General features: G+C 51.4%; 1 protein-coding gene across 6 annotated transcripts in view; it reads right to left on the bottom strand.

Annotated features, from left to right (window-relative positions):
• CACNA1B (calcium voltage-gated channel subunit alpha1 B) overlaps positions 1 to 14008 on the bottom strand; it is a 182434-nt gene that overhangs the window by 137296 nt on the left and 31130 nt on the right. For all 6 annotated transcript variants that reach the window (XM_082696484.1, XM_082696479.1, XM_082696480.1 and 3 more), the window contains 3 exons: positions 12416 to 12507; positions 11030 to 11182; positions 9591 to 9781 (listed from right to left, as the gene is read on the bottom strand). In XM_082696484.1, the coding sequence (XP_082552610.1) occupies positions 9591 to 9781; positions 11030 to 11182; positions 12416 to 12507 (436 nt within the window). The remainder of the gene's footprint in view (positions 1 to 9590; positions 9782 to 11029; positions 11183 to 12415; positions 12508 to 14008) is intronic.

Raw genomic sequence — 14008 nt, 5'->3', positions numbered from 1 at the left:
CCTGCTTGTGCACATTCTCTCTCTCTCTCTCTGTCTCTCTCTCTCTGTCAAATAAAGAAATAAAATCTTTACAAATAAATAAATAATAAATTAAAAATAAAACACAAAACCAAGAAAGAAACAACAGAACCTCAACAACCTGTGGGACTATAACAAAAGATCTAAGATTCATGTCATCAGAACAGCAGAATACAGGAGGAAGAGGAGAAGGCTGTTAAGTACTCAAAAAACACAGTGCCCAAAAGCTTCCCAAGCAAGTAAATAATAATGTAAGACCACAAAGGGGTCTGAGTGTCTCAGTCGGCCAAGCATCCAGCTCGTGATCTCAGCTCATATTCTGATCTCAGGGTTGTGAGTTCAACCCACACTGGGCTTCAAAAGAAAAGAAAAGGAAGGAAAAAAAAGAAGAGAAAAGAAGGAAAGGGTAGGTAGGGAAGGGAAGGGAAGAGAAGAGGAGAGAAGAGAAATAAGAGAATAAATCAACAAAATTAAAAATAAAAACAATAGAAAAAATCAATTTTTTTAAACTGGTTCTTGGGGCACCTGGGAGGCTCAGTGGGTTAAGCAACTGCCTTCAGCTCAGGTCATGATCCTGGAGTCCCAGGATTGAGCCCCGCATCGGGCTCCCTCCTTGGCAGGGAGTCTGCTTCTCCCTCTGACCCTCCCCGTTCTCATGCGCTGTCTCTCTCTCATTCTCTCTCTCTCTCAAATAAATAAAAAAAAATCTTTTTTAAAAATTTGGTTCTTAAAAAAAAACTATTAAATTGACATACCTCCAATAACACTGACTAAGAAAGAAGGAGAGAAGACAAATGATCAACATCATGAATGAAACAGGGAATATCACTCCATAGACCCAGCTGCCATCGAAAGGTCAATGAAGGAATGTCGATGTACGTTCGACAACACAGATGAAACAGAGCAAGTTCTCAAAACACACAAACTAGCACAACTCATCCAGTATAAAATAGCTAAATTTAATCGTACTATAATTATTAAGGAAAGTGAAATTTCAAAACATTCCCCCTAAAAAGGGCAGATATATTGATCAATAGATTAGAACTGATGACCTAGAAATAAACCCTTACACTAACGATCAATTGATTTTTTAACAAGGATGCCAAGACAATGCAACAGGGGAGAGAAGTCTTTTCAACAAACGGTGCTAAGACCACCAGAAGCTGAATCCCTACCACACACCACATGCAAAATTACGTCAAAGTGGCCAGAGAGCTAAAGACAAGGACAAAAACTACCAAACTAAACGGAAACTCAGAAGTGAATCTTCATGACTTTGGGTTAGGTCATGAATTCTTAGCTATAACCCCAAAAGCACATGGTGAAAATAAAAGCAGAAAAATGGGACTTCATTAAAATAGAAATCATTTGTACTTCAAGTGACACCATCAAGAAAAGGAAAAGACAACCCACAGGATGTGAGAATGTATTTATACATCATCTATCTGGTAAGTGTCTAACATCATAACATATAGAGAAAAATTACAGGTCAATAGCAAAATGACAAATTAACCAATTTTAAAATGGGGAAAGAATCTGAAAATACATTTCTCCAAAGAAGACATATAACTGGTGCGATGAGCACATAAAAACGCTCATTATCATAAGTCGTTAGAGGAAATGCAAATCAAAGCCAAGATGAAATACCATTTCACTTCATGGGTGTTTGGTTAAATTTAAGTTAAATCTTAACAAGATGTTGTCAAGGATGTGGAGAAAAAGGAGCCCTCGCGCAGTTAGTGGGGATGCAGGCCGGCACAGCCATGGTGGAAGACAATATGGACGTCCCTCCAGAAGGTGAAGACAGCTGCCCCACAACCCCACAACCGCACTATGGGTATTTACCCCCGAAATTACAGGAATACTAATTAAGAGGGATACGTGTACCCTAATGTTTACAGCAGCGTTATCTACAACAGCCGAGGTAAGGAAACAGTCCAAGTGTCCACGGATGGACGAATGGGTGAGGAAGATGTGACACATCTAAACACAAAGGAATGAAATCTTGCCACTGGCAACAACAGGGATGCAGCTAGAGAGTGTAACGCTAAGTGAGATACGTCAAGCAGAGAAAGACAAATACCATATGATTTCACCCACATACGGAATTTAAGAAACAAAACAAATGGAAAACAGAAAAAATGAAACAGAAACAGAAAGACAAACCATGAAACAGACTCCTAACTATAAAGAACAAAGTGCTGGTTGCCAGAGGGGACACGGGTGGGGGGATGGGTGAAACCGGATGGGGATTCAGTAGCGCACTCATCACGTTGGTCACAGGGTGATGCGTGGAAGTGCTGAATGACTCTACTGTACACCTGAAACTAAGAAAACGCTGTAAAAAATAAGAGAAATCACTTCCATCATGAATGAATGAATGCATGACTACTTTAAAAATTAAATTTTACTTTTGCTTAAATTTTAAAAAGACAGATGACACCAAGTGTCGAGGAGAACACAGAGAATTCAGAGCGCTTGTGCACGCCTGCTGGGATGGAAGGTGCTGCAGCCACTGTGGGAGTCACTCTGGCAGCCCCTCAGACGGCTACACACACAGTTACCACACAATTTAGCAAGTCCATGGTTAGGCAAATACGTAAGGGAAGTGACATATTCCACACAAAACTTGTGCACATTTGTTCACAGTAACCTGATTCATGATATAAAAAAGTTGAAACAATCCAGGGGCGCCTGGGGGGCTCAGTGGGTTAAAGCCGCTGCCTTCGGCTCAGGTCATGGTCTCAGGGTCCTGGGATCAAGCCCCGCATTGGGCTCTCTGCTCAGCGGGGAGCCTGCTTCCTCCTCTCTCTCTGCCTGCCTCTGCCTGCTTGTGATCTCTCTCTGTCAAATAAATAAATAAAATCTTTAAAAAAAAAAAGTTGAAATGATCCAAATTTCCATCAACTAATGAAATATAAACCACACAGTATATCCACTCAATGGAATCATATTTGATAATAAAAGCAGTGAGATAGTGCCACGTGCTACAACATGGACAGACCTTAGAAACACAAAGGTCGACATACACTATGACTGCATTTAGAGGAAACGTCTGGAATAGATTAACAGACAGAGACAAATATATTCGTGGTTGCCAGGGGCTAAAGGATGGGAGAACGGGGAGTGACTGCGGCGTGATGCTAAAGGACACGGGGTTTCCTTTTTAGTTGAAAAAAATCTTCAAAAATTAGGTAATGTTGACAGCCACACAACCCTATGAACATACAAAAACCATTAACTATATACTTTAAATTGTTAAAATTTATCATATGCAAACTGTATCTCAAAAAGGGTTATTTGAAAAAAAAATCCATAAAAGAAATCTCTAGGGCGCCTGGGGGGCTCAGTGGGTTAAGCTGAAGACCTTCGGCTCAGGTCATGATCCCAGAGTGCTGGGATTAAGTCCTGCAATGGCCTCCCAGCTCCGCAGGGAGTCTGCTTCTCCCTCTGACCTTCTCCCGTCCTATGTTCTCTGTCACTCTCTCTCTCAAATAAATGAATAAAATCTTCAAAAAAAAAAAAAAAAAAGAAAAGAAATCTCTAGACCCCGATTATAGAATTCTACCAATTCTCTAAAAAAGAAACAATACCACTTATATAAATCTCTTCTAGAAAATGGAAGAGGAAGAACTACTTCCTAATTCATTTTCTAAATCTTGTATTGTCCTCATACTAATATCAGGACAAAGACAATTCAAAAAAGAAGGAAATTACAGACCAAAAGCCCCATGAATATAGATGCCAGAACCCTTGATGAAATATTAACAAATAGCACTGGGCAATATATAAAAATAACTGTATACCATGACACGTGGGGTTTATTCCAGGGATGTCAAGCTGTTTCAAAATCCCAAAGTCAGTCAGTGTAATCCACCACATTAACAAGCTAAAGAAAACATCACATTATCATATGCAGAGACAATATTTTATAAAATTCAACACCCACGCATGATAAAACCTCTCAGAAAGGAGGAACAGAGGACATGCCTCCGTGTGATAAAGAGCATCCACAAAAAACAAAAAAACCTGCAGTACACATTATATTGAACTTTTTCCCTATGATTCAGAGCATGGAAATAGGATTGTTCTCCCCCTTCGTATCCAACACACCACTGGAAGTTTCAGCTCCAGACCAAGGCAGGAAAAGGAGCCAGAGGGCATAGGAACGTACACAGGCCTTGTACGCTGAGAACCACAAAATTCCGATTAAAGAAACGAGAGGGGACCGAGGTAAACGGAGATGCACCATGTTCCAGATCGGAAGGCCCGGCACGGTGAAGACGCAATCCCCTCAAACAGAACAAAATGAGAAAGATCAGCCTACCTGGTGATTTGTTTACATCACAGCCACCGTGATGAAGACTGCGTGGTTTTGGTGAGAGGGACACATAGGTCCCTGGAATAGATAAAGACCCACAGGCGTCTGCCTGGCAAAGTCAGAGGAACATACAACTCCTGACCTTGGGTTTTGAGCTTATGCCCCACATTGTGTGTAGAACTTGCTTTAAACAGGAAAGCGACAGAAACAGACCCACACAGAACCCAGCCAACTTCTTGGGCAGAGGTGCAAAAGCAATTCAATGGAGAAAATACAGCTTTTTCAACAAGGGTACGTGAGGACCCAGACATCCGTAAGCTCAGAAAGTAAGGGCGGAAGGGAAGACGGGAGAGACATGTGGGAAGGAGAGTCTCAGCCTAAACCTCACACTTCATACAAAAATTAACTCAAAATGGATTGCAGAGTGCATGTTAAATGTAAAACAATTAAACTTTTGTTTAAAAAAAGTAGACGAAAATCTTCAGAATTTAGGACTAGGCAAAGAGTTTTTATACTCGACCCCAAAAGCCCAATGCACAAAAGGAAAAGTAGATAAACTGGACTTTATCAAAATAAAAAATGATTTTTCTGGGAAAAAAAAATGCTTGTTCTGTGAAAGACCCGGTGAAGACTATGAAAAGCCAAGTTAGTGGCTAGGAAAAAATATTTGCAAGTCCCATATCTGACAAAGAAATGGTTTCTAGAAGACAGAAAAACCCCACAGTAAAATAACAATCCAGACTGTGGACACAGGGTATGAAGAGAGATTTCACGGAGAAGACACACGAACAGCGAATGAGCACGGAACAACACCAGCACCGTCCACCCCCAGAAGTACGGGCTGCACCAGAGTCACACTCACCAGACGGCTGAAGGTAAAAACCGTGGCAACGTCAGACACTGGCAAGGGCACGACAAGTCGCACACGGCTGGTGGGCGTGTAAAAGAACACAGGCCTCTGGGAAATTTCTAATTCCTTAAAAGAGTAAACATGCAACTACTGTACAACCCAGAAACTGTACTCTTAGGCATTTACCCCAGAGAAATGACAGCTACGTTTGCACAGAAAACCTGTATACAAGTGTGCACAATAGCTGAGCTCTCAATAGCCCCAAACTGGGAACAGTCCAGAGGTCCTGTAACGCGAGTGCCGGGCAGGGTGTGACGTCGGCCACACCCAATAATCCCGACGAATCCCCCAAGAATCACGTCAGTGAAAGTGGCCAACCCCAAAAGTAACGCACATACAGCTCCCTTTACTAACCTCCCTGAAGAGACAGCGATGGCAGAGTAGTGGTTCCTGGAGGGGCGTGGGGGAAGGGTAAGAGAGAAGGGGGCGTGGGTACAGAAGGGCTACCGGGGGTACTGCCGGAATGGAACCTTCTGTGTCCCTACTGGGTCAGGCTCAGCATTCTGGTTGGGGTACGAGCCCCCTGCAACTTTAGAGGACACAGGGGACCGCTCCACAGACTTCCGACAACGGCATGTAAACCCTCAATTACCTCCAACAATCCCCGTCTCCCCTGCCGGTCCCTCCCACGATGCCCCCTGGGAGGCTCCCGGCCACAGCCAGATGCCGGCCGCTGTCCTCATCCCACACTGTCTTCTCCGGCACGTTCCACAGTTCTACCCCCACCTTGGACACTGCTCTCGCCCAGTTAGCAGCATCGGACCTGGTTGGTGGCTTTCTGAAAACTGTTTTCCTGGCTCTGCTTCTCCCCAGCCCCTGGTGGTGTTCCCAGCCCACCCCAGGGGCTCCACCTTGGTCCCCTTGGCCGCCCCTTCCTTCCTACTTGGCTTCTGAACGTTGGAGACCCCCAGCAGCCGCGTTCAAGAACAGGCCGTCCTCGGCCTTCTTGGCTTCTCCTTCTACGCTCCTTGCCAAGACAGTCGCATCCTCTCGTAACGCTGAACACTGCCCTGACCTCAGATAGACCCCCTCAGCCCCGCCGTGTCCTCTGAGCTCCCCGTCACACACCCGGCCGTGCACTCGGCGTGTCCCCCCCATGGTAGTGGCTCTCTGAAACAGCCTGTGGCCAAAGCTGGGTCCTTGGGCTCCGCGACCACCCATGGAAACGAAACCGAGCAAAGATCTGGCTCCCAAGTCTCCCTTCTCAAGGAAAGGTACCACCCTTCACAGCGGGGAGGTCACACCCTCTTAAGGTCCTCCTGCCCCGACACCGCACGGCATCGGCGCCCGCTGTGACACGCAGCCGGCGACCCCCGTGTCGGAATGCCCGGCAGCAGCCGTCACGTGACCGGCCCCACGGACACCCGGAGCCCTGCGCACCCTCACAGACCAGCTTCGCTTCCCTCCGACAGCCCGTCTGAACGGACTCGTGCTCGTGGGCAGAAATGGGGGTCAGTCCTGCGACTTCCGATAACTCCTGGGTAACCGAAGGCTCTGCAATCACTTCAAGGAGAAAACAGCATCGATCTAGCAACTACGAGTCTAGTCCCAGCTGGCAACGAACTTCATGGCACGCTTTACACCAGGAGCATCTGCTCTCAGCAGCCTACACTGGGAGGTGGAGGCTGGGCCGTCCTCACCCCTCCGCGCCTGCCCCTGCTCCTTCTTCCTCCGTATGCTGTCGGGCTACTGACCCCACCACTATCCAAGCAGGGGAGGGACAGCAGGGGGGGACAGGCGAACTGTGCCGCGCATGGCACTGTCCCGAGACCATCGCATCTCTCTGGGCCTGACACAATTTCCTGCGGACGCGTCTCACTTAGGACCCATCTGACTCCACTTACTTTTCAAACTGAGGCCAGCCATTTCTCCTCCCGTCGGGGACGCCCCCACCCACCTCCAGCGGCTGTCAGCAGTCCGTTCGGAACAGACGTTCTCTGCTGAGACTTCATCATTCCCCTGGTCAGAATTTAAAAGGGCTCCAGGCTGCCCCCACCACTGGGCCACAGCTGGTCGGCGAGAGGCACTCACATCACACACTCTCCTCTCCCGTTCCCAGCAACAAGCATGTTCTCCGTCTCTCTCCGTCCACCCCACGGCTGCGGGCCAATGGCTCTCCCTTGACGCACAGGCACGGTCTCGGGCCTTCTTGCCCAATGACACATCGGAAAGGACCATAAAAGCTGCACTCACTGGCCTGGAAGAGAGGGGTACACTCTCTCTCCAAAGATCCCCCTTTAAAAGCCCTGTGTGATTTCAACAATCCTCCTGTTAGTGTGCAGAGTGGACCCCAATCCTGGACCCTGCCGTGGGCACCAGCCTCACAGCTCACCACCGTCATGGCATCCTGGTGCCTCACCAAAGCTCCAGAGCACAATCCCACAGCACCTGCATATCTGGCTTCCAGACCTCACCAGGCCTTGCTTTCACGCGGTTTCCCGCTCCTCATCCTCCTCCGTCGTCTTCAAAGCACTGGCCATTGTCAGGCCTTTACTGAAGGCCTCCTGCTCGCCACGGTGCGAGGAACATCTCGGGGAGTGCCCAGAGAGTGGGTCTCAGGCAAACCCCTGTCTGAGGAATCTGTGGCTCTCTGGACCACAGCCTCCTGCCCTAGGATCAGGCTCCTGTGCAGCCCCTCCCCCACAGGGCACAGACCCACCAGTCTGAGTCACCTGGGCCGAACGCCAAGTCCCGCGGGCACCGAACGCTGCAGAACCCTGCTCTAGGTTTCTGTTGTTCAGGTGGGGCTGGCGGGGATGTGGCCAGCTCAGAGCTATTTTAGGGTCTGTCTTTGGGAAATTACTCCTTGATTGGCTGCAGGAAGAGAAGAGCAAAACCCCTCATACTGCCTTTGTGCCCATTCCTCTTTTCCTCAGTCGAACAGAGCCCGTTGTGAGATGCGACTCACACTCCGAGAGGGGATCTGGCTCAAGGGACATTGGACCAGCTTCTCTTAACTCCTCGTCTTCCCCGTGCCAGCCCAGTGAGCGTTTACCACACGTCTGCTAGATACCCAGTCCTGAGACCTACCCGGCTCTCTGTGAACCCACGGAGAAGGCGCAGGGCAAAGGGTTCCATCTGTCCCTTTCCTCCCATCCATCATGCCACCAGACTACACCACGTCATTTCCTCCCAGGCTCGAGGCTGGGGAGCACAGGGTTCAGGGGCTTGTCGCCCAAACCCCACACCAGCGTACAAGTGGCAAGTTCGGTGTGAAGTGTGTGGTAACACCGGACCCTCCGCCCACAGTACCCACGCAGGGCACACCCACGCCATCCAGAACATAGCCATCAACCAGCTGTGCCTTGCCGGCCAAACCTTGCAAGAGTCCCAGCTTGTGTGTACCTTCTCTCTCTACCTCCCAGAGCCCCTAGGGGCCTAATTTAATCGTGCTCATGCCCTGGGGGCTCGTGGGGCTTCAGCGGGTAGAGGGTAGCAAGGGGTTCATCACACAAAAAAGCAAACAGCATTGTGCTCCAGCGTTCATGGCAGAGTCTGCCAGGAAGAGCTTCACGTGGAAAGAGGCAGGAGCGAGACAGGTCACCAGGCGAGGGCCTTAGACCAGCTTTGTCAGGGGCCCCAGCCCAGACTGCCCCATATACACCACTGTGACGGGCAGGCACTCTCATGGGCAAGACGTTCAAGAGGAAACAGTGCCAGAAAGATGCAGCAGAAGACACGAATGTACAAGACACACACTCTGACCCCAGGTCCCCAGTACCATCGGAGAGGTCTCCCTGCATGTCGGCTCCGTGCAGCGTGTGGCCCTGCCCTCTCTTCCCCAGGCAGCCTCAGGAGAGGGAGAGGCCAACAGGCTTCATTGCCTCTCACTCCATCCTGAAAACCCCGCCAGGGATGGCATAGCTAGGAGCGCCCAGCAAGCTGCCACCAGTCCTACGGGCTGGAGCATATTCAACAAGCTCTCCACATGCCTCAGTTTCCTCCTTGGACAATGGGTTTCTCGAGATGATTCTGTGACTTAACAGGGAGGAGACACTTCATGCGGGGCCTGACAGCGAGCCTGCAGGGGACCTGAGGGACCACGCCGTGGCCACTCAATGATCAGCAGCAGCAACATCTCTGGAAGTGTCCGCCCGGCCCTCAGCATCACTCATACAAGAAGCTGCCCGGAGACTCTAGGACCAAGGCCAAGAGTGTGAGTAGACAGTGGGAAGTTGCTGGAGCCCTCTGAAGGAAGGGGCCTAGATTTCATACTACAGCGGACAAAGGAGCTTGGGGTTGGGCAGAGGCTCCTAGGTCAGATACATCACCCCAAATGAGGCTGCAGGAGCTCCAGGGCCCGTCCATTGCCCCAGGGCCAAGGCACAACTCACAACTCACATTGTAGAGGATGTCGGTCCAGCCCTCCATGGTGATGCACTGGAAAACCGTCAAGATGGCGAACAGGATATTGTCGAAGTTGGTGATGCCGAAGTTGGGGCCTGGCCAGTACTCCCGACATTCTGTGTCCCCCTCACATAGCCGGGCTGGGGCCTCCTTGCCGCAGGGGAAGTCACCCACTGGATCTGGATCTGCGAAGAGAAGAGTGAGGCACAGACCCTGAGCCCCGAAACCCCACGTGCTCCCACCCCTGCTGGGGTTCCTGGGTTGCGGAGACCTCATCACGGGGAGGGAGTGGGGCAGGAATCAAGCACCAGTGGGAATCCTCCCTTGATGTCCCACCATCCCTCCGTGCACCGGCTCTCTCCCCAGGCCCACACCTACCCTCCCCGAGCTCAGGCCAACCCTCCCAGGAACTACTCGTCAACCTCTCCTTCTCAGCTAGAGCCTGCCCCTCATGGATGAGGCAGGCTCAGGACTTAGGCACCTGAAAATCAAAAAAGTCAAAGTCCTAACATCCAATTCTTCCTACCACTGCCACCCTGATTTCTCCTCTCCCTCATAGCCAAGCCGCCCCAAGACTCCTGACCGGCAGATCCGCCTGTCACTCCGGAGCCACCACAAGCTGGAGTCCGCCACTGCAGTCCCTGCTCACCAGGCAGGTCGGCTCAGAGTCCAGCCAACAGGGACCCAGAGGGTGGCTGGGGGTCACAGCACCCAGGCCTCACAGCCCCGGCCCCTGCAGAGTCTACATGTTTCCACCAGCTGTGATAAGAAGTTTTTTAAAATCATGAATGATTTAAATTTTGGTAAGAGCTTTCTCCGCATCGAGTGACGTGACCTGACAAGTCCACCCAGAACCCCACACATTCTGACCACCTCCACCAAAACAGCCCGTCCGCAGCCATCTCTCTGGATCGTGATATTGGCCTCCCCGAGCCTGTTTCTGACTTTGCCTTCCTGGAGCAGCCTCGCTCAGAGCCCTCCCCTGCCTTCCCGACCTCTCTCAGAATAAGACTCCGAGTTCCCACCACAGCCTCGAAACCTGCATGACTCCCCTCTGCTCCCACGGTCCCTCACCCTGGCCTCTGCACGCACCGGGCCCTGGAACCGGAGCCCTCTGGCCCAGCAGCCGCCCAGCAGTCCCTCTCACTGCTCTGACGGCTGCTTGGGGGCCATCTCAGGAGACAGGCTTCCCGGGTTGGTTTCCCTGGTTTCCGTGAAGCAGGCTCCCCAATTACTGTATTGTCAATTCTCTTTTCGTTTTTCCCCAGAAGTTACTATCATCTGTGATCACTGCGTTTCTGTGTCTGCTCAGGTGTCTGTGCCTTCCTGGAGGTGGTGTGTGTCCCCCATTGGCACAGGAGCTCCCCGGTCCGCTGGACTCCCAAGTAGGGCCTCCAGGATGAATGAGTCCGAGGGGTGCGGCCAGGCCTCACCTGTGCTGTTGGGGAAGCAGGCCTTGTGGAATTTGCCCATGTAGAACTCGAGGCCGATGATGGCGAACATGAGGATGGCAAAGAAGAGAAGCAGCCCAATCTGCAGGAGCGGGACCATGGCCTTCATGATGGACTTGAGCACCACCTGCAAGCCTGGACCAGAGCAGCCACGGAGGGCAGGTCAGAGCGGAGGGGGCGGTGCTGGGGCTGGTCGGGGGGCAGGCGGGCAGACCAGCCAGAGCCTGGGCTGGGCAGCACTGGGGGCTGGGGCACAGTGCTGGGCTGGGCACTGTCCAAGTAGGGGATGAGCAGGGAGTACAGGGAACCATGAGTTTGGGGGAACAGCCTGCACTTACAGGGGAGTCCTCGGGTGGGGACCAAACAGGACAGTCCCCGGGGTGGGAGACCAAGCATAAGCCTTGGAAGGAAGTGGACAAAACAATGTCCCAAAGCAGGGGAGAAGCAGGGTGCAGGGTGTCAGAGTACAAAGTCCGGAGGAGAGAAGTGGACTATGAGGGCTCCGTGGGGAATGAGCAGAGAGTCCTGAGGAGAAAGGGAGGGGGTTGCTGGGAGGGAGAAGCAAAAGATTCGGGAGGCCGAGAGCAAGAGATCTTGCGTACAGGAGTTCCCAACAGACACAGTTCCTTGAGGACAGTGAAGCAGGGGACCCACCCCCAGGAGTGTCTGACCACTAACCCCCAGCACGGGTGTGTCCAGGTCAAAGGAACCAGCACACAGGGAGGCTCAACCCCACAACCCCCTTTCCACCTGGCCCCAGCTCTTAGATACAGGCCTGAGCCTTCGCCTGTCAGGGTCTTGGGGCAGAATGAGGGCTTTCCTGTAGTGGCCTCAGGGGGACACAGCTCTCAGTCCCTGCCCACCCGGGGTTCTGAGAAAAACCCAACCCCACAGTAACCCTGGCCCTCCTGCCTGGCTCCTTGAGCAGCAGAATCCAAGAGCATGTCTTAACCTGGCCTTGGGTGACCATGGCCCTGCCGAGCCTAAGGCAAAACAGGGGGTCTCTTGCAGCCTCTGGCTGTCTTCTCAGGCACCAGCCCACCCGCTTGCTCAATCTCTCATCTGTACCTTAACCCCAGAAAACAAAGCAGAGCTAGAAATAGAGCAGAGAATGTGAAGAGAATAAAGCTTCCAGCTGGGGAAGCCAAGTCAGGGCAAAAGAACTGGGCCACTCTCTGGGCTTTCCCAGAGAATTTCAAGGCTTCTTCACACCTGGTTCCCGGGGGGTCAGGAGCCCTGAGCTTAGAGTCACCAGAGCCAAAGGGGTCCCTGGTTAGGCCTTAAGTGTGTTCCTTGGCTGTGGTGAGGCTTGGGGAGGAGGTCAGGAGCCCAGGCAGGCTTGGGTCTAATGGCTCTTCCCAGACTCACTCGGAATCCCAGACACCAGCTTCAGGGGCCTGAGCACACGCACAGCCCGCAGGGTCCGCAGGTCAAAGTCAGTGCCAGCCGTGGCCAGGATCCTGGCAGGAAAGAGAAGGAGGGAACTAGAGGCTTCCGTACTCAGGTAAGAGAACCCGTTCCCCACCCTCCACATCCTTTCTCCCAAGAACAGGGACACCATGTCACTTCTGTCCCCTACTGTCCAAACACAGGGCAGGCACAGGGTATGGGATCTGCCAAGCAGGAAGGGTCAGGGACTGAATTCAGGCGTCCCCACAGTAATGTCAGCAACAGCTGCTTCCAGCGCGACCATCCCTCTGGCTCGAAGGAATCACCCTGAGAGGACCCTTGGTCTCTGACGACTGGCCTGGCCTTGAATCTGCCCTCCAGCTAAACCCAAGCCAGAACCAGGCCCCCACACCAAACCTAGACCCATGGCAAACGGCTTCGAGAGACGCGGGGACAAGTGAAACGGGTAATGTGGAGGCTGAGCAGACACACACACACTCTCTTCCCCTTCTCTCAGGGGAACAGCGGTGTGGGGCAGGGGAGGTGGAACAGAGGCTTCGGGGACTCAGGAAAGCCGTCATAATCAGTCCGTTGGCAGAAAAACATATTCTGATGCCTTCTATTTCAGAAAACAAAAGATCTGAGAACCACCTCGCAGCACGGCACGTTTCTCTGCTCCCTTCATACTAAAGTTCAGTCAGAGGCTCAGTACTGGGTCTGACCTTACCTTCCCATCCCCGTTAGGCTCACCCACACCGCTCCCCTGAAATGCTGTTTGAGCCCGTACCTTGCCAACTCTGGTGGTCAAGTCTCCTGCTCTAAACGGTTCCTTCTCCAGCCTTTGGCCAACTCTCTCATTTCCCTTGAACTCCCCAGGAGCCCCTCCAGGTCTCGACGGCCACCTTTGCCTGGTACACCAGACTTGGGAGGTGGAAGCCCTGGGGCTCTCTCCCAGCAGCATCTTACCCCTCGGCTCTGAATGCCACAGCGTGCTTTCCACTCCTAATCGCACAGCTTTAACCCAAATCTAGAACTGAGGACTCATACATCCAACTGCCCTTTTAACCTTTCCACTTGGCTATCAGAAAGTGTATCAAGCATTACATAATTAAAGAACCATTTTTTAAACGTTAATGTTTGAAAGTGTTGAAACATGAACTTCTTTAGAAAGTTCAGAGCCGCTACACTGTGGTGACTAAGCGTTGATTCCTGCGGCAGCCTTGCTTCTTCCCCAGCTCCCACTCCTCGTCGATGTTATTTCAGCCAAAACCAGGGCTTCCCTGAGTCCTCTCCCCCCTCGCTCTACACACCATGCACCAACTCTCCTGGCGGTTCTGCTGAATGTGTCCCAGACTCTTGGTGAAGAAGGCTCTGTGCTCCCTGCTCGAGATACATGGCAGCGAGAATAGAATTTGAGACAGAGCTGAAACTCTCAGTGGAAAAAAGAAAATATCTGTTCAGACCAGAAGTCCAGAGCACATGAAGAAACCCAATGCTACGAGAGACTTCCAATTATCAAAACTGACTACTGGAAGATTAACTTTGTTCTGACAAAATTGACACATATGAAAC

The sequence above is a fragment of the Mustela nivalis genome (assembly GCF_964662115.1).
Source record: "Mustela nivalis genome assembly, chromosome: 13".
Taxonomy (NCBI): Eukaryota; Metazoa; Chordata; class Mammalia; order Carnivora; family Mustelidae; genus Mustela; species Mustela nivalis.
The sequence above is the reverse complement of the archived record's forward strand: the minus strand, read 5'-3'. Positions and strand labels throughout refer to the sequence as shown.